Here is a 19,696-nt window from a genome sequence, read left to right as displayed (position 1 = left end):
TTTTTTTCCCTTCCTATTCTCTTTAAGCCACATTGATTTAGTCAGTAATTCTTAGTTTCACCAAAAAAAATAACCCAGTTAGTTTAAACAAACAAGAGACTTACTGAAAGCTATCATGTGTATTCTAGACTCTTGGACAAGACTGATGTGCCAGATTCTGAAGTTCTCTTTGCAGAACTTCAGAATCTGGCACATCAGTCTTGTCCAAGATCTTCATTGGCTGACAAGGCACCACCCCAGTGAAAAGGAGCCCCTCCCTTCTAAGAATTGATGTCAGATACCTTCTCTTTGGTCCCTCCTGAAAGACCAAATGTCAATGCCCCAAGGCTTGCCCAAAGATGGATCACCTGTTAATGGTTCTTCTGGATGCTCACTCCAAACCCGCCTCTCTCCCTGAAGTACAGTAGAACCAAGGGCACGTACCTGATCCACACAATGAGCTAGTCTGGAGTCTACTTCAAAATGGGATGCCTCATGTGGGAGATTTCCAAGATGGTGGTGAGAAGGTATAACCACCAGATCTCATCTTCAGTCTCTTGCCCTTAGCATTTCCCTCTCAAGATACCTCTAAGTGAAAATGTTTAGGGACTAATAGCAGAAGTTGTCTTCTCACCAGAATGTAGTTTCTTTGAGGGAGGGGTCATGGAATTTTGTTCATTGCCATGAAGAGCATGCATTGAGCAGAAAACAAGTCCAAGCCCTCCCAAATTAACTCCATTTGGTAAACTGCTATCAGGAGGCTCCTGCTTCTGGAAAAATGAAGTACATGGGCCTTCTCGATTCTTCCTTCTAAGTACAACTGCAATCCTGGAAATTACATAAAAGATTAGATAGGAAGATTCTAAAAGGTAGAAGCAAGGAGACTGGCTATGGAATTGGGACCTGAGGAACAACATGGTGGTGAGTCCCCTGGGTTTTCTTTCTGCCTCCTCTATCTCAGAGATGGGGCTAAAGGAGCCCACAGTGCAGAAATGCCAATGGGCATCAACAAGAAAAGCCCAACCAAGGGCTTCTATGTCTAGCCAGAAGCCCATGAAAACTATCTTTCTAGCAAAACCAAAAACTTGTAGGGACTAACCGTAGTACTCCAGTCGAACACTAGATGGAACTGTGCCTTACTGCCACCCCAACCAGCAGACACTGAGTGGGGAGCCCAGATCTCCACCCTCACCAGGCTACAATGAGGTGCTCCAGGCAAAACTGTAGGGATCTGGGACTTCATCCCTGATGACTGGTAATGTGGCCTGCTTATTCCAGAGCGTCAGTACATGGCACTTTTGCCCTTTCCAGTCAGGGTTGTATGAGTATAGGTCTAGTGGGGAATTGGATTTCCCAGCCTTGCCCAGTGAGAACAAGGTCTTCCTCTCTCATTGTTCATGGAAGCTGAGTGAGGAAATGGGCTTCCATTCCTACCAGGCAGTAGCAAGTAACAAGGCAGCTCAAACTCTTCTGCTAGGTAGTGTCAAAAGAAACCAGACATTTAAATAAGATCCAGAAGTCTCATAAGACCAAAATGTCAAGGTTTCAATTTAAAAAAATCACTCATCACACCAAGAACCAGGAAAAACTTAAAGAAATGATATTCAAGAGGTACCAACTCTGAGGTGAAAAAGATGTTCAATTTGTCTGACAAGGCTTTTAAAGCAGCCGTCATAAAACTGCTTCAAAATGGGGCGGGGGGGGAACTCATCACAAAGAAATATAGAAATAAGAACCAAATGGAAATTTTAGAACTGAAAAATAACCAGAATAAAGAAACCTTAAGTGGATGGACTTAGTAGTAGAAGGAAGGAGAAAGAGAAAAGAATCACTGAACTGAAGAAAGAACAGCAAGAATTACCCAGTCTGAATTACCATATGATCTCTCTGGTATGAGGAGTCTGAGAGACAGGGTGGGGGGTTGTGGGGGCAAGGGAAGGAAAAAGTGAAACAAGATGGGATCGTGAGGGAGACAAACCATTAGAGACTCTTAATCTCACGAAACAAACTGAGGGTTTCTGGGGCGGGGGTTGGGGGGAGGGAGAGGGTGGTTGGGTTATGGACACTGGGGAGGGTATGTGCTATGGTGAGTGCTGTGAAATGTGTAAGCCTGATGATTCACAGACCTGTACCCCTGGGCAAATAATACATGATATGCTAATTTAAAAAAAAAATTACCCAGTCCAGGGACATCTGGGTGGCTCAGTCAGTTAAGTGTCAGACTTTTGATTTCAGTTCAGGTCATGATTTCAGGGTCATGAGATCGAGCACCACATCAGGCTCTGTGATCAGCTGGGAATCTGCTAGAGATTCTTTCCCTCTCCCTCGTCCCTGCTCCTGTGCATGTGCACACGCTCTCTCTCTTAAATAAATAAAATAATCTTTAAATAATAAATCTTATTATTTAAAAAATAAGCAGATTTAAATAACTTTTAAAAATAAAATAAATAACTTTAAATAAATACTCTTTAAAAATTAAAAAAAGAATTACCCAGTCTGAAAAACAGAAGAAAAAATAAAAGCCTCAGGAACTTGCAAATATAACAGAAGATTCAACATTTGTGACATTAGAGTCCCAGAGATGGGAGAAAGAGGGGGAACTGGAAATAAATAAATAAATAAATAATGGTTGAAACTTTTCAAGTTTGGAAAAGATACAAGGAAAGAGATTCAAGAAGCTGAATAAACTAGGTACCCAAAGAAATCTAAACCAAGACTATCATCGTCAAACCTCTGAAAACTAAGAACACAGAAGAAAATCTTGAAAGCAGTGAGAAAGAAATGACACGCAGAGAAGGAAAATGTGAGTGACTGCGATTCAGACTGGCCGATGGAGGCCAGACAGAGACAGAAGAGGCACACCATTTTTCAACTGGAAAAAGACTGAAAACCCAGAATTCTATAGGCAGTAAAAACATCCTTCAGGAATGCAGGGGAGATCAAGACAGTCTCCAATGAAGGAAAACACTGAGAATTGGACTACAGCGATGGACCCTGAAAGAACTGTAAACAAAGTCCTTGAAATAGAGAGAAAAATGACAGTAGAAGAAAATTGTGAAAATCTGGAATGGAGAAAGAACTATGGAAGATGTTAAAGCATGGATAACTACAATGCATTTTCCTTTTCATTTTGAGTTTTCTAAGTTATATTTGTTGGTTGAAGCAAAAATGATAAAGCTGTCTAATGTGTTCTAGATGTATTTATAGGAAACACTTAAGACATATGTAGTTTATTTTTTAATTTTTAAAGAAGATTTTATTCATCTGTTTATTTTGGAAAGAGACCACGTGTGGATGAGCTAGAGCAAGCATAGGGGCAAGGGCAAAGGGCGGGGGACGAGTTGACTCCATGCTGAGCCTAGAGCCTGATGTGGGACTGGATCCCATGATGGTGACATCATGACCCAAGCTGAAACCAAGAGTTGTATGCTTAACTGACTGAGCCTCCCAGGTACTACAAGACATTTTGTATTTTAAATAAAGGAGGATAAGGGGTCTAAAGGGAGGTAAATTTTCTGTGCTTCACTCAAACCAATAATATATTGATGCCCGTAGTCTGTAATGAATTATGTATGTATAATGTAATATCCAGAGCAACCACTTAAAAAGCTATAGATAGAGATATACTAAAAATAAATAAATAAATTAATTAAAAAATGCCAGGGTTAACTCAACATGAGATCCTAAAAATAGTTTAAGGAACCCATAGCAAGTTGGGAAAAATAAAGCAGAACAAACAAAAAACACATAAAATTACAGATTTAAGTTATAGCACATCAATAAAGTCATGAATATAGATAATCTAAATATACTAATTAAAAGGCAGAGATTGGCCGAGTGGCTTTTGAAACTTGGCCTGACCATATGGTCTTAGGTTTCTAGGAGAAACTCATATCAAATAGAATGATGTAGATAGGTTGAAAGTGAAAGGATGAAAAAAGTTACACAGATATAGATTAATTTAAATTTTAGGTAGTTAATGTACAGTGAAAAATTGGTTTCTGGAGTAGAATTCAGTGATTCATCACTTACATATAATACCCAGCACTCATCACAAGTGCCCTCTAGTCTATCCCCCACCTACCTCCCTCCACCAACCCTAAGTTTGTTCTTTGTCATTAAGAATCTCTTATGGCTTGTTTCGCTCTCTCCTTTTTTCTTTTCTCCCGTCCCATATGTGTCGCTTCCCCATGGTGCACGAGAGCAGAATGAGGCACAAACAAGTCAGGTGCGAGAGACAGGGAGCAGGGGTGGACAGTAGAGAAGACTGTTGCCCCGAACAACTGCTCAGTCCCGTATTTATTAGATACAAGATAACAATCAACAAGGGAGTAGAAGAGGGCTCTGCATTAACCAGATGCCTTGTAGATAAACAAGAAGGAATGTCACTTATACATTGATTATAAATCTTATAGATAAGCAAGGAGAGAAAGATATGTTTGGTCATGCAGTATAGAATTTATAGGGGAGCAAGCGCATTTAAAGGGATTATCTTGATTAACGGCAGGCTGTCTCTGAGGCAGGGGAGATAATGAAAAAAATGAAGCAGGTGGCATTCCACCCTGAGCGGGCCAGGCGTTCCTGGCTGCTTGGCTTCCAAGCCGTAAATCATCCTTTGCCCCAGAGACCTGTTGCTAATGCATGTTTTTCTTAAGGCAACCTTTAAGCATGCTTGCCAGGCTAGTGCAATTTCTCATGGGTTATATTTTAAGCAGTACATTGTTTTGAGGGATGGTTACACATATTTTCATTTGTCTTTCTTAAATTCCACATATAAATGAGATCATATGGTACCGACTTATTTCACTTAGCATAATATATCCTAGCTCCATCCGTGTCATTGCAAAGGGCAATATTTTATTCTCTTTGATGGCTGAGTGACATTCCATTGTGTGTGTGTGTGTGTGTGTGTGTGTGTGTGTGTGTGTGTGTATATAACGCATCTTCTTTATCCGTTCATCAGTCAGTGGACATTTGGGCTCTGTCCATAGTTGGCTAATGTTGATAATGCTGCTGTAAACATCTGGGTGTATGTATTCCTTCAAATCTGTGAAAAAAGGGGTATCTGGGTGGCTCAGTGGGTTAAATCCTCTGTCTTCAGCTCGGTTCATGATCCTGGGGTTCTGAGATCGAGCCCCGCATCTGGCTCTCTGCTCAGCAGGGAGCCTTCTCCCCCATCCCCCGCTTGTCTTTCTGCCTACTTGTGATCTCTGTCTGTCAAATAAATAAAATCTTTTAAAAAATATGTGAAAAAAGATATATTATGAAAAAGTAGGTGTATATCAGAACAAAGAAATTATCAGAGACAGACAGGGACATTATACAATGATAAAAGAGCAACTCGCTAAGAAGACAAATGTACATGTATTAAATAATAGAGCTGAAAAATACGTGAGGTCCACACAGATAGGACTGAAAGAAGAAATAGATAAATACACAATTATAGGGGAGACTTCAGCACCCCTTTGTCAATAATTGATAGAAAAGCTAGAAAGAGGTCAGCAAGAATATAGGAAAACACAACCCTCGCACTACCAAACAGAATCTTTGGATATTTGTAGAACACTCCACCCAAGAATATATATTTTTTTCAAGTTCCCTTGAAACATTCTCAATGATGGACTCTATCCTGGGCCATAAAACAACCTAAACACATTTAAAAGCACTGGATTTTTTTCATACAGAATCTTTTTGCTGACCACAATGGAGTTTAACTTAGAAATCAATAAAAGAAAGGTAACAGGCAGTCTCTCATTAATAGAGAACTAAAGAACACAATCTTTTTTTTTTTAAATATTTTTTATTTATTTGACAGAGATCACAAGTAGGTGGAGAGGCAGGCAGAGAGAGAGAGGGGGAAGCAGGCTCTCCGCTGAGCAGAGAGCCCAACGTGGGGCTCGATCCCAGGACCCCGAGATCATGACCCGAGCCGAAGGCAGAGGCTTAACCCACTGAGCCACCCAGGCGCCCCTAAAGAACACAATCTTAAATAACTCTTGGCAGAAGTCTCAGGGGAAATTTAAAAATATATTGAACTGAAAGAAAATGAAAATATATTAAATATTTATATTAAATTATATTTAATGTTAAATATAATTTAATGTTATGTTAAATTTTACATATGAAAATTTGTGGGAACAGCCAAAGCAGTGCTGAGAGGATAATTTATGACACTAAATACTTAAAGAGAGAAAAATAAATCAATAATCTAAGCTTCTGTCAGAGACATTTAGAAAAAGAAGAGTAAAATAAACCCAAAGCAAGTAGAAGGAAGGACTAATATAGATAAAAGCAGAAATCAATGAAATTGAAAACAGGACAATTGAAAGAAATAATGAATCTAAAAACTGGCTATTTAGAAATACCAAATCTACAAACTACTGAAAAGGCTAACAAAAAGAAAGAAGACCAAAATTACCAATATCAGGAATGAAATGAGGTATCACTACAGACCCTGCAGACATCAAAAGGATCAGGTGGGAATGTATGTGTGCATTTACTGTATGATTCCATTTATGTAACATTTTTGAAATGACAATAGTACAGAAATGGACAATAGATTAATGAGCATGTGCGAGGGTAGTGGATGTGATTATAAAGGGGTAGGAGGAATGATTGTTCAGGTGATGAAATTGTCTTCTATTTTGATTATCAGTGTCAGTGTTGTGGTTGTGATATTGTACTGGCTGTTTTGTAAAGATGTTACCCATTCCCAGGGGAAACTGGGTAAAGGATAAATGGTATCTCTTTGACTATGTCTTATCAGAGCATATGTGTATTATCTTAAAATAAAAGTTTAAAAATTCACGTAAAAAAACTCTAAAAAGCAAACTTACAGTTGTTTACTCAGGGGAAATTATGAAACAGCAACATTCTTTTCTTCATTCATAAATGTAGTATTTTTGTGTCTAAAGCTAAAACAAATGGAGTTTGTTGAAGTTTAATTGAACCATTAATGTTAGTAAAAGCATAGCTATCCATTTTATTTTCTGCTTGGATTTTTCTTCATCTTTACTCTATATCCTTCTCAAAAAGTATTCTTTAAAGTACTCCAGGAAGTTTAGAAATTAGCAAGACAAAAATGGAAATCTAGGAGAAGCATAAAAAAATATTTTTTAAATAATATTTAGATTTTAGTTGATTTAAGAGCCCTAAGTACACAAGGGTCTAACATACTCTGGAATTGAGAAAAAGGAAGCGAATTATGGGATGATTTTGCAGCAAGCTAGGCTTTGAATAGTATTATTTATTTTTTTGGTATTCATTGTATTGAGTGATAATGATTTTTCATCTGTTGGGCAGCAATTTGTGAATACTCAAAGATTTGGACATCTTTGGTTTTTATGATTTTTTTTTCTGTGTCATTCCTAAATTCACTGTTCTTTTGCTCACCTCTTTCTTGTTTTTCCAAACTTTCAGATCAATATGCTTCTCAATTTTAAGGATGACAAAAGTGAATGTCCATGTCCTGAAGAAATCCGTGACCAGCTCTTAGATTTTCATGAAGATTTGATGACACATTGTGGTAAAGTCTTCTTGACTTACAACTCTTATTAGATGTGTTATATATTTATTTATTTACTTATGTATTCATTGAGAATTAACTGACATATACTTATAGACCACCGTGTAAGTTTAGGATGTACATTGTGATTGTTTGATTTATTTATATTGTGAAATGACTACCATAATAGGTTTCACTAAGATCCATCTTCTCATGTAGATGGAAGAAAAAGAAAAGAAGAAATAAAGGCATTTTTTTTCCCCTTGTGGTGAACACCCTTGGGACTTATTCTCTTCAAAGAACTTTCCTGTATATCATACAGCAGTGTTAGCTACAGCCATTATGCTGTATGTTGCATCCCTAGAACTTATTTAAAGTTTGTAACTTTTACCACTTTCCTTCAATTCCCTTCTCCCTACTATCCCACCTCTGGTAACAAGTATGGTCAGTTTTTCTCTGAGTCTTTTGTTTGTTTTTAGTTTTCCACACATGAGTGCAATCACACAGTTTTTCTCCTTACTTTGCCTTATTTCTCTTAGCATAGTTCCTTCAAGTTCTGCTCTGTTGTCACAGATGGTAAGATTTCCTTGTTTTTTTGGCTAAATAATATTCTATATCCACAACATCTTTATCCATTCATTTATCGATGGACAGAGGTTATTTCCATATCTTGGCTATCATAAATAATGCTGCTATGAACATGGCAATGCAGATACCTTTTTCAAGTTAGTGTTTTAATTTCCTTTGGATATATTCCCAGAAGTGAGTTACTGGATCATATGGTAATTCGGTTTTTAAAAAAATTTTTGAGGATCCTCTATACTGCTTTGTTTTTTGCTATTGAATTATAGGAGTCTTTTATATATTTTGAATATTAACTCCTTATCAGATATTAGTCTACATACATTTTTTTCTCATTCTGTAGGTTGTCTTTTCACTTTGTTAGTGGTTTCTTTGGTTTTTATGGAAGCTGTTTAGTTTGATGTAGTCCCATTTGTTTATTTTTGCTATTGTTCCTTGTGGTTTAGGTGTCATATCCAAAAAATCATTTCCAAAATCCATATCAAGGAGCTTTGTTTTTACATTTTTTTCTAGGAGTTTCATTATATCAGGTCATACATCTAAGTCTTTCCATCTATTTCTAATTAATTTTTAATGAGTGGTTAAGATATGGGTCCAGTCTCATTCTTTTAAATGTAAATATCCCATTATCCCACACTGTTTATTGAAGACTATCTTTTTTTTTTAAGATTTTATTTATTTATTTGACAGACAGAGATCACAAGTAGGCAGAGAGAGAGAGAGAAAGGGAAGCATGCTCCCTGCCAAGCAGAGAGCCCAACTCAGGCTCGATCCCAGGACCCTGGGATCACCACCCAAGCTGAAGACAGAGGCTTTAACCCACTGAGCCACCCAGATGCCCCTATTGAAGACTATCAAATTCAGTTTGTTGGTATTTATTGAGAAATCTGTGTTCCTTGGGGTTAGTGACCTGTGATTTTCTTTTCTAGTAGTGTCCTTTTGCATTTTTGGTAACAGGATAATGCTGTCCTAATAAAATGATTTGGGGCATGTTTCCTCCTCTTGGATATTTTTGGAAAAGTTTGAGAAGAATTGATGTAATTCTTATTTCAATGTTTAGTTAAATTCACCAGTAAAACTTTGCTTCTTTGCGAGATTTTGATTACTGATGCACTCTCCTTACAATTAATTGGCCTATTCAGATTTTCCATTTCTTCCTTGGCAAATTGTATGTTTCTAAGAACTTTTCCATTTTTCTAGGTGGTCCAGTTTGTTTGCTTATAATGTTCATAGTAACCTTTTACTGTCCTTTGAATTTCTGTGATATCTTTTTCATTTATAATGTTGTTGATTTGAGTCCTGTCTTTATTACCTATGGCTAGACTAGCTAAAGGTTTGGCAATTTTTTTTTTTTTTTAGGGAACTAACTTAGTGTGGTTAATCTTTTCTGTTGTTTTTTGATTTCTATTTAAGTAATTTCTGCTCTAATCTTTCTTCTGCTACCTTCAGACTCTGTTGGTTCCGCTTTTTCTAGTTCCTTAAGGTACAGAGTTAGGTCGTTTATTTGAGATCTTTCTTGGTTTTTCATGTAGGCATTTATTGCTATGAACTTCCCTCTTAGAAGTGCTTTAGCTGTACCCATTAATTCTGATATGTTGTATTTCCAGTTTTGTTTGTCTTAATAAATTCTTTTATTTCCCCTTAAATTTTCTCTTGGCTTCATAGTTTGTTAAATAGAGTGCTATTTAATTTCTCCATGTTCATGAATTTTCCAGTTTTCCCCTTTTCATTGATTTCTAGTTTTATGCCATTGTGGTCAGAGAAGATTACTGGTATAATTTCAATCCTCTTGAATTTACTAAGACTTGTTTTATGGCCTAACACATATTCTATCCTGGAAAATGTTCCATGTGCACTTGAGAAGAATATTCTGCTGTTGCTTGATAGAATGTTTGTGTATGTTAGGTCCATTTGGTCTACAGTGTTGTTAAAATCCACTCTTTCCTTATTAATTCTCTCCTGTATGAACTATTCATTGTTAAGAGTGGGATACTAAAGACCCCAATTATTATTGTATTACTCCTTATTTCCCCTTCTAGTTTTTTTATTTGTTTGTTTTTGCTTTATATGTTTAGGTCCTCTGGTGTTGGGTGAATAAATATTTATAAATGTTACATGTTCTTGATATATTGACCCATTTACCATTATGCAATGACTCTCATTGTCTCTTCTTACCATGTTTCATTTAAAATCTATTTTGTCTGATGTAAGTATAACTTCCCTGTTTTGTTGTTGTTTTGTTTCATTTGATTACCATTTGCTTGAAATGTTGTTTTTCATCCCTTTGCTCTCTTTGTGTTTTTTTTTTTTCTTCTTCTTTTTTTTCTTTGTGTGTCTTTAAAGCTAATGTGAATCTCTTAGGGGCAGCATATGGTTAGACCTGTTTTTTGTTTTTTGTTTTTTGTTTTTTTTAATTCAATCATTCTATGTCTTTTGGTTGGAGAATTTTATTCATTTATACTTGAAGTAATTATATTGATATGTAAGGATTTACTATTGCTATTTTGTTAATTTGGGGGGGTTGTAGATCTGTTTTTCTTTGTTTCCTATCCTGCTGTATGTTGTGTATGTATGTGTTAGTATATTTGTTATGAGTATGCTTTTACTCCTTTATTGGGTTCTTTTGTATAATTACTACAAGATTTTCCCTTGTGGTTACCACGAGGTTTATGTACAATATCTTAATGTTTTAAGAACCTATTTTAATTCTTAAAAAAATTTTTTAAACTAGAGCTGTGAGTTATGCACCATGGTTACCATATTGCAGAATCTAACTTTGATTATATGTTTACCATTACCAGTAAGACTTAACCTACCTTTTTTGTGTTTTTGCACGGGTAATTAGTGTTGTTTAACTTCCATTCAAAGAACTTCCTCTAGCATTTGTTGTAAGGCATATCTGGTAGTAATGAACTTCCTCAGCTTTTGCTTGTTTGGGAAAGTCTCTCTCTCTCCTCCCTTTTCTTAAGGACTTTCTGAAGGACCCAGCTTTACTGGGTATAGAATTCTTGGTTGACACTTACTTTCTTTCTTTTTTTAAAATATGTGATGACATTCTCTCTGGCTTAAAGAGTTTCTGTTGATAAATCTTCAAGTGGTCTTATGGATTTCCCTTTTGTGTAACTTCTCTCTTTTCTCTTGTGCCTTTTTAAAATTCTTTCTTTGCCTTTTCCTTCTGACAGTTTACTTGTAATGTGTCTCAGTGTAGCCCTATTCAAGTTAAACACATTTTGGGTCTTTTGGGCCTCATCTATCTGCTTGTATGTTTCTCTCCCCAGGTTTGGGAAGTTTTCCACTATTATTACTTTAAATATACTTTCTGTCCCTTTTTCTTTCTTGTCACTTTAGGCAATTCCGATAATCTGAATATTGTGGGACTCTTTCCATTGTATCCCATAAATCTTATAGACTTTCTTCAGAGTGCATGATTTTCATTGACCGATTCTTCAGGTTGTTGATTTTTTCTTCTGCATGTTTAAGTCTACTTTTGAAACTCTCAACTGAATAGTTCAGTTACTGTATTTTTCAACTCTAGAATTTGTTTGTTCATTTTAATGGTTGCTGTTTCCTTGTCAAACTTCTTGTTTTGTTTTGAACTATTTTCATAATATTGTTTAGTTGGTACAAAAGTTAATATATATGTAAATAGGTTCATAAATATACATGATGCCTGTTAGGAGTTCATGTAAGAATATTTATTATTGCAAAATAGTTAACTGACCCTTTGTGGAAAATCATGACAGGTAGAGATACCAGAAAGGCTTTAAGAACAAGCAGGAGATAGCCAAAATTTTATTTAGTTTCTCCTCTGTGGCAGAGGACATGTAACCAGATGCTTTGGCAGAGAGATGACTGTTAGATTGATTTAGTGTAAAGACAGTTGATCGCAAATAGTTGTATTTAAACCAGTTGTGGGGCACTTTTTAGAATTGGCCAGGAGATGCAGCATGTATCTTTTGGAATAATGATAAATGTCTAAGGAAATCCTTTATGAAGTTTATGTCAGTAGCCCAAATCTATTAAGGTAGGTTTCCCCTCCTTTTACCCTAAGAACTTTAAAAATTGAATTTATTTGATGTTCTCAGTCTGTGATTCTTTTCCCTTTAAGCAGTGATATGGACAAAGTGTTCCAGTGAAAGAAAATGAATTAGCCATTTCTTAAGTGTTGTATAGCACCAGATGCATTATTTCTATTTTATTTTAATGATGAGACTATAAATATCACCTTGCATATTTATTCAGCTTTTGAATAGAGAGACACTAGACGAGTGCCAGAAAGTTATATTATCTACAGTAAATAAAGAAGTACTCTAAAATGGTAGGATTATTGCTTCAGACATAAAGTGTTTCCTGAACTAGGATACCTAATTATGCCTGCTCTCTGTTTTTTCAGTTTATTAACATACCACTGTAATTGTCAGAGGCAAATGAGGAGGCTGAACTTCTAGGAGGTTTTCTGCAGGGTAAAACTGTAGGCCTAGGCAGATAGCACCTAAAGTTAGAGATGCCTCAGGGTCAGCCTGAGGGTCAGACCAAACAGCAGAATTGATCTTGACTCCTAAGAGCATCTTTTTGCTATCTGCTCAGTTTTATATTTTGTCTTGGCTACTAATAGACCTAGGCCCATCAGAACAGGGGAAAAAGAGAAAGGACAAGATGCTAGTGAATGGATTTTACCCAAGTGCTAGTGAGCAGGAGTGCTTAACTCAATGTTGTCAAATATTTTAGACATGCAGCATTGCTTTAATCTATAAATGGAAAAAGTTACAAAACCAGAGCATTACTTCTCTTAAATGTATTTTTTAAAAAATTTTCTTTCTCTTTGCTTTTCTCATGCTAGGAATTGAGCTGGATGAAGATGGGTCTTTGGATGGAAACAGTGACTTAACAATTAGAGGACGCCTGCTGTCCCTGGTAGAAAAGGTGACATACCTGAAGAAGAAACAAGCTGAAAAACCAGTTGAGAGTGACTCCAAGAAGTCCTGTAAGCAGTATGGAAGGGCACTGGCAAAGCAACTCTGCTGACATTTATTCATCCTTTGAACTAACATCATACTAGATGAGCCAGTTAGAAAACTGAGCTGGAAGCTTCCAAGAATCAGATTCTTAAGTAGATGGCTGTGGCTGCCAGAGGTAGACAGCAGCAACAAAATATGTTTGTAGGAAAAGATTGAGAGGTAGCAGTATTTATGAGGGTGGGTGGGCTCCCCAGAGGACTACAAATGTAGATATTTGATCAGAGACTGTCAACACAAAGTACAAAGGGAGTAATTTAGCTTTCCTATCTAAATACGATGCTAAAGGCGTTCGAATATTCTTGTACCAAGTTAAACCTTTTCTTAAAGTTTAAATAGGTAGTTATCTGTTAACTGTATTTTGCTTCTGAGATATTTGCTAAACTGTTAGGCATTTCTGGTTCATTTTTATCCTGTTTAATTGAAAAGTAACACATTGGGGCAATGCTTCTCAGATGCAACACTCATCAGAAGGCGTTCAAGTAGTAGGTTGGTGAGATCTATCTTACTAATTACCTCACATCTCAGTCCCTCTTTGTTCTGTGATGCAGCCCACTGGTCTAGGAACGGTTTTTACTCAAAGAAGAAAAATCAACTCATGAAAAATTTTAGGTTTTTTGTTTGTTTGTTTTGCTTTGTTTTGTTTTTGGTGCTTACTCACAATGGAAAACTTTTATCCATACAGTGAACTCTAAATTTATTCTTTAGTATCACAACCAGATTTATTTGGATCAGGTCTTCTTCAAAATGAGAGTTCAAGGTTTCTTATGAACCACTTTTTATTATTATCAGGTTTATGATTTTGATCTATTAAAAATGTGAGCATGGTTTTGAGGCATGTGGAAGTATACTGGCATTTTATCTGCATTTTGGATTTGGTTAAAATTGGTAGTTTTTGTTTGTCCTTAAATAATGTATAGATTAAAGCAGGTAAACAGCTTCTTTTGAAAATCTGCCAGTGTATCAATGGTAGGAATTAGTACCTTATTATGTATGTGTTGATCACATCAACCCACTTAGCTTTGATAACTTTGCTCTTTATTTTAGGGGGTTTAAAAGTTCTGTTGCTTTTATGTATACTATACTGCATGACACATTGCAAGTAATCTTGTACATATAGAATAGTTTTTCACTTTAATACAGCTTCACAATCAAAACATTTTAAGTGACAAGGATCCAAATTATAGTAAAAATATAGGAGGTCACTTTTGCAAGTGGCTCAAATGAAGAGAGAAAAAAATAGATCATTCCCTTGGATGCCCATGACTGATTTTATAAGGGTATATGATGTCACATCTTCTGGGAGGAAAATAATGGAACAAAGAAAATAAAAGTAAAAGTAATAGGACAAATCATATTGATTGCCTTATGGATTGCCAACAGCAATTTTGAAAAGTATAATTCTGACAGCTAAAATTCCTTAATAAGAGTAGTTTTTAAGGAAAAGCTTGTGTATTTTTATTCTTGCATGTTCATAACTCATTTTTACTGACAAATGTATAAAATGTTTAAGTGAAATTTATTTTCCTCCAAGAATATTCCTAGCTTTTTCAACTCTGGTTCAAATACAGATATTAGTTTGGGACTGTGAGAGGTAGAGTTGAAATGCCCAGCTAATTTGTCTTCTCTTATTATTTTCCTTTTTAAAAAACATCCATAATGACTTTATAGCCACTCTTCAACAGTTGATTTCTGAAACCATGGTCCGATGGGCACAAGAGTCTGTCATTGAAGACCCCGAGTTGGTGAGGGCCATGTTTGTGTTGCTCCATCGACAGTACGATGGCATTGGGGGTCTGGTCCGGGCTCTGCCAAAGACCTACACTATAAATGGTGTCTCCGTGGAGGATACCATCAACCTGCTGGCGTCTCTTGGTCAGATCCGTTCTCTGCTGAGCGTAAGAATGGGCAAAGAAGAAGAGAAGCTTATGATTCGTGGATTAGGGTAATTTATTTAACTATTACAACTTTTGTCTTACAAATGTCTTCTTTTTACTTGTTAATCCCAGTAGTTGCACAGTAGGTATATTAATATAAATCCACTATTTCGATTATAGGTATGCCTCGTTTTATTGTGCCTCGCTTTACTGCACTTTGCGGACAGTGTGTTTTTACAAATTGAAGGTCCATGACTACCTTGCATTGAGCAAGTCTATCGACACCATTTTTTTTAATGGCATTTGCTCACTTTGTGTCTCTATGTGTCACAGGTTGGCAATTCTCACAGTATTTCTAACTTTTTATTATATCATAATTGTTATGGTGACCTGTGATCAATGGTTACGACTCACTGAAAGTTCAGGAGATGGTTAGCATTTTTAGTTATTAAGTATTTTTTAATTAGGGGATGTTCATGGATTTTTTTTTAAAGGTTTTATTTATTTGGCAGAGATCACAAGTAGACAGAGAGGCAGGCAGAGATAGAGGGAGAAGCAGGCTTCCTGCTGAGCAGAGAGCCTGAGACAGGGCTGGATCCCAGGACCCTGGGATCATGACCTGAACCGAAGGCAGAGGCTTAACCCACTGAGCCACCGAGGCGCCCCCACATGGATTTTTAAAACATAACACTGTTACACCCTTAATAGACTACAGTGTATTGTAAACATAACTTTTGTATGTACTGGAAAACAAAAAAAAATTGATTTGCTTTCTTGCCGTGAGCTGGAGCCCAATCTGCTGTATTTGTGAGGTATATCTGTATATGATTATTAAGTGAGATTGTTGCTTTTCTAGACATTATGTTTTAAAGCTAAATAGAAAAGTTGCTCACCAGCAAAACGTGACTGATTTTACAACTCAATGATGTGGTGGCTATGATATGCAGCACATATTTTAGAGATGCTTAGAATTAATTTTTCAGGGCTGCCTGGGTGGCTTAGTCATTAAGCCTCTGCCTTCTGCTCGGGTCATGATTTCAGGGACCTGGGATCCAGCCCTGTCTCAGGCTCTCTGCTCAGCAGGAAGCCTGCTTCTCCTTCTCTCACTCCCCTGCTTGTGTTCCCTCTCTCGCTGTGTCTCTCTCTGTCAAATAAATAAATAAAATCTTTAAAAAAATAAATTATTTTTTCAGTAATGTACAATCATATATAAAAATACAGGTTAATAAAAACACATGAAAATCCATACAGAGACAAACACTCACCAGCAGGAAATAGTATTTTGTCTGTATCCAACTGGGCCTTGAAAAAGAATGGGGAAAACAACACAATTCTTTTGCTAGTTCAAAATCATAAGTGTGCTTCCTGTGAATTTAGGGATTAATGTTTATATCTCATGTGTAGTTTACAGATTCCTAAACTGATAATGTAACAATTAGACCTGGAGGTATACTTTTCTCACCTCAAGTCACTGTGAAATCTTGTAGGAAAAAACTAAATACTATGAACGGTTAGCTTACAACCAAAATTGCAAAGCACATAAGGAACAATCCTTCATAAGCAGGGGTCTTGCAGACACAATGATAGTGGGGTCAGAACACCTGTTTTAAAAATTTCAGATAAGACAATGCCAGAAAGAGACATAAGTTACTATATTTAAAATGGTTAAAAATACAAAGGGAATAAACCAATTCTCTAAAAATAAGATGTAGAGAAAAGTCCACAAAGATTTGAAAAAGATCCAAGTAGATTTTCTAGAAATGAAAAATATAATAAATGACATTGAAAACAGTTAATTAAATTTGATAAGATACAGTTGAAGAGAAAATTTAATAAGTTGGATCATAGATCTGAGAAAATTACTTAGTACTGCAACACTGAGAGATAAAGATAAGGAAATTCGAAAGAGCAGTTATGAGACTGAACAGATAGTATAAGAAGGTCCAGGATACGGTAAACAGGATTTCTGGAAAAGACAGAATAGATGATTTATGGAATGGGAATATTTCAAGAGCTACTAACTTGAGACTTTCAGAATCAACGAAGAACATGAATTCACAGATTATCCCAAAGGACATGTAGTTCCACATCTTCCCTGCATAGGCAGTCAAACTGCAGTAAAACCAGTGATACTTGGATTATTTTAAAGGCAAGTTGAAAGAAAAGCCAGAATACTTACCCCCCCCCAAAAAAAAACCAATGCCCAACAGTATATGGAATTCTCAACGGCAAAACCAGAGGTCATTACTCAGTGGAATACCACACTCACAAATCCTGATGGACAATAACCATCAGTTTAGAAGGTGTTACTCAATTGAGAATGCCCATACCATGACCTTGTGCCCCATGGAAATTCGGGGATGAGGATTTATATCCCATATTTAAGAGTGAGGGCAAAACAAAGATATTTCAGAATGTTTACTTACAGTTCATCAACCTTCTAAAGGCTGTACATTAGAGAAAAGATAATAGAACTCAGAAAGAATGGGAAGCAGAAGTTTTAGTGTATTATTGGCACATATATGCATAAATCTGGGAATCATTCACCAGCTTGTATAGTTTGGGAGTGTGAAAATAGAAGAACAATGGAAGCTTAAATTAAGCTTTATGAAGTCTATAAGAAAAAAATACTGAAACATAAGGATGTAGAAATCGAATGTAGAATGTTGAAAATTGAGTTAGAATATACATATTCTGCCAAAAAAAAAGTTAAAGAGAAAATGAAAGAAAGAGAATGAAAATAACTATTGACATGGATAAAAAAGGATGTAAAGAAACCGTAAAAAAGTTTAAGAACCCTACAGATGGTTCTTCAAAAAACTAATGGAATAGAACAACAACTGTTTTCTTTGATCTAAAAAAAAACCCTGTGGGTGAAAAAGTATAGAAAGATTCAGTTTCTATCTTATTATTTATTTATTATTTATCTAAATTCAGAACACATACTGTATATTGCCCTTGGATCTATCAGGTGTTTGAAATCATTAAAATAAGCCTGAAGGTTATATTCCAAAATCATTATCATTATTGCACAGTAAAAATAAATATACTAACAACAAAAGAAGGAGAACAGAAAAGTTTAAACAACAAAAGCAAATTTAATAGTCTTTAAAATTGTGTGAGCGTGAATCTTTTTCTTGGATACTAATACATTGATCTAACCGAAAAAGTTTTCACCTAAGTGATCGTCATTAACCAAATGAGCAAGGAAGCCATCCAGGAAATGCAGGGCACTTTCTTCTCAAATGAACATGTAACAGTAATATGTGCTGTTAACACGTAAATCACTCAGTAGTGGTAAACCTTAAAATGGGGGTGCCTGGGTGGCTCAGTTGTTGGGCATCTGTCTTCAGCTGGAGTCATGATTCCAGGGTTCTGGGATCAAGCCCCACATCAGGCTCCCTGTTGGGTGAGAAGGCCTGCTTCTCCCTCTCCAACTCCACCTGCTTGAATTCCTTCTCTCTCTGTCTCTGTCAAATAAATAAAATCTTAAAGAAAAAAAAAACCTTAGAGGCGCCTTGGTGGCTCAGTGGGTTAAGCCTCTGCCTTCGGCTCAGATCATGATCTCAGGGTCCTGGGATCAAGCCCCAAATCGGGCTCTCTGCTCGGCAGGGAGCCTGCTTCCCCATTTCTCTCTCTCTGCTTGCCTTTCTGCATACTTGTGATCTCTTTCTGTCGAATAAATAAATAGGGCGCCTGGGTGGCTCAGTGGGTTAAGCCGCTGCCTTCGGCTGGGGTCATGATCTCAGGGCCCTGGGATCGAGTCCCGCATCAGGCTCTCTGCTCAGCAGGGAGCCTGCTCCCTCCTCTCTCTCTGCCTGCCTCCCTGTCTACTTGTGATCTCTCTGTCAAATAAATAAATAAAATCTTAAAAAATAAATAAATAAATAAATAAATAAATAAAATCTTAAAAAAAAAAACTTAAGATGATTATAAAACAAAATATAAAGTTATGTTTTTGTGGTATTAGGAATATTTCTCAAAGGACACATTTAATAAATGACAACCTGCCTACCGAGTGGTAGACTTACAAAGCCACTTAATTTACCTAGAACGAAAGGCAAACAAGATTTTTTTCAAAATAAAATTGTCCAAAGTTGGGTCCTACAAAAGGATTTGAAGTAACAAAAGAACAATCCTGTGATTACAACTGTGGTTTGAAAAATTGAAGGTTCTCCTACTAAATATGTTACTGTCTTATGTGAAGGAAAAAGAGGCCTTTCTTCACTCCATTTGTTCTTCACAAAATAGATCAGACCTATTTTAGTCCTCGGCGCCCATGTCATTTTTTTTTTTTTTTGAGTTGTGCTATCTAAAAACTCTTGTCATTAAAGCAAAACTAAACTCAATTAAAACAAAAAACTAAAACTGAAAAAAGAGAAGAATCATTATGCAGGAATCATACTATGTCACTGTCTTGATATACTTGATATAACTAAAAGTTAGCATATGACCAAATGAAGGGGTGAGTCCATTAAGGAGATGAGATCCGCAGGGAAAGTTTGTTTTCCTGTAGTCTGTGTGTTAAAATTTTCTTGTTAAAGCTGTGACAGGAAGTGTTTTTGTAGAAGAAAAAAAAAACAAACAAACTTCTGTATTGGTTTGATTTACATTCACATAAAAATCAGCGGAGTTCTTTATTTTAATGACTACCGAGCAGTAACATCCTTAGGAATACCTCTACATACATAATATAATAACACATAATGAAATAATGATAATATGAAACACGTTGGGTG

At 36.2% G+C, this 19,696-nt stretch overlaps 1 protein-coding gene across 9 annotated transcripts in view; it reads left to right on the top strand.

Moving 5' to 3' along the window:
* Nucleotides 1–19,696, top strand: part of RYR2 (ryanodine receptor 2) — a 740,314-nt gene that overhangs the window by 526,155 nt on the left and 194,463 nt on the right. For all 9 annotated transcript variants that reach the window (XM_032883093.1, XM_032883091.1, XM_032883088.1 and 6 more), the window contains 3 exons: nt 7,399–7,504; nt 12,906–13,049; nt 14,752–15,025. In XM_032883093.1, the coding sequence (XP_032738984.1) occupies nt 7,399–7,504; nt 12,906–13,049; nt 14,752–15,025 (524 nt within the window). The remainder of the gene's footprint in view (nt 1–7,398; nt 7,505–12,905; nt 13,050–14,751; nt 15,026–19,696) is intronic.

Source organism: Lontra canadensis, unplaced genomic scaffold (genome assembly GCF_010015895.1).
Source record: "Lontra canadensis isolate GAN:19392208 unplaced genomic scaffold, GSC_riverotter_1.0 scaffold85, whole genome shotgun sequence".
Taxonomy (NCBI): domain Eukaryota; kingdom Metazoa; phylum Chordata; class Mammalia; order Carnivora; family Mustelidae; genus Lontra; species Lontra canadensis.
Note: the sequence above shows the minus strand (reverse complement) of the source record. Positions and strands in the feature narration are given on the sequence as shown.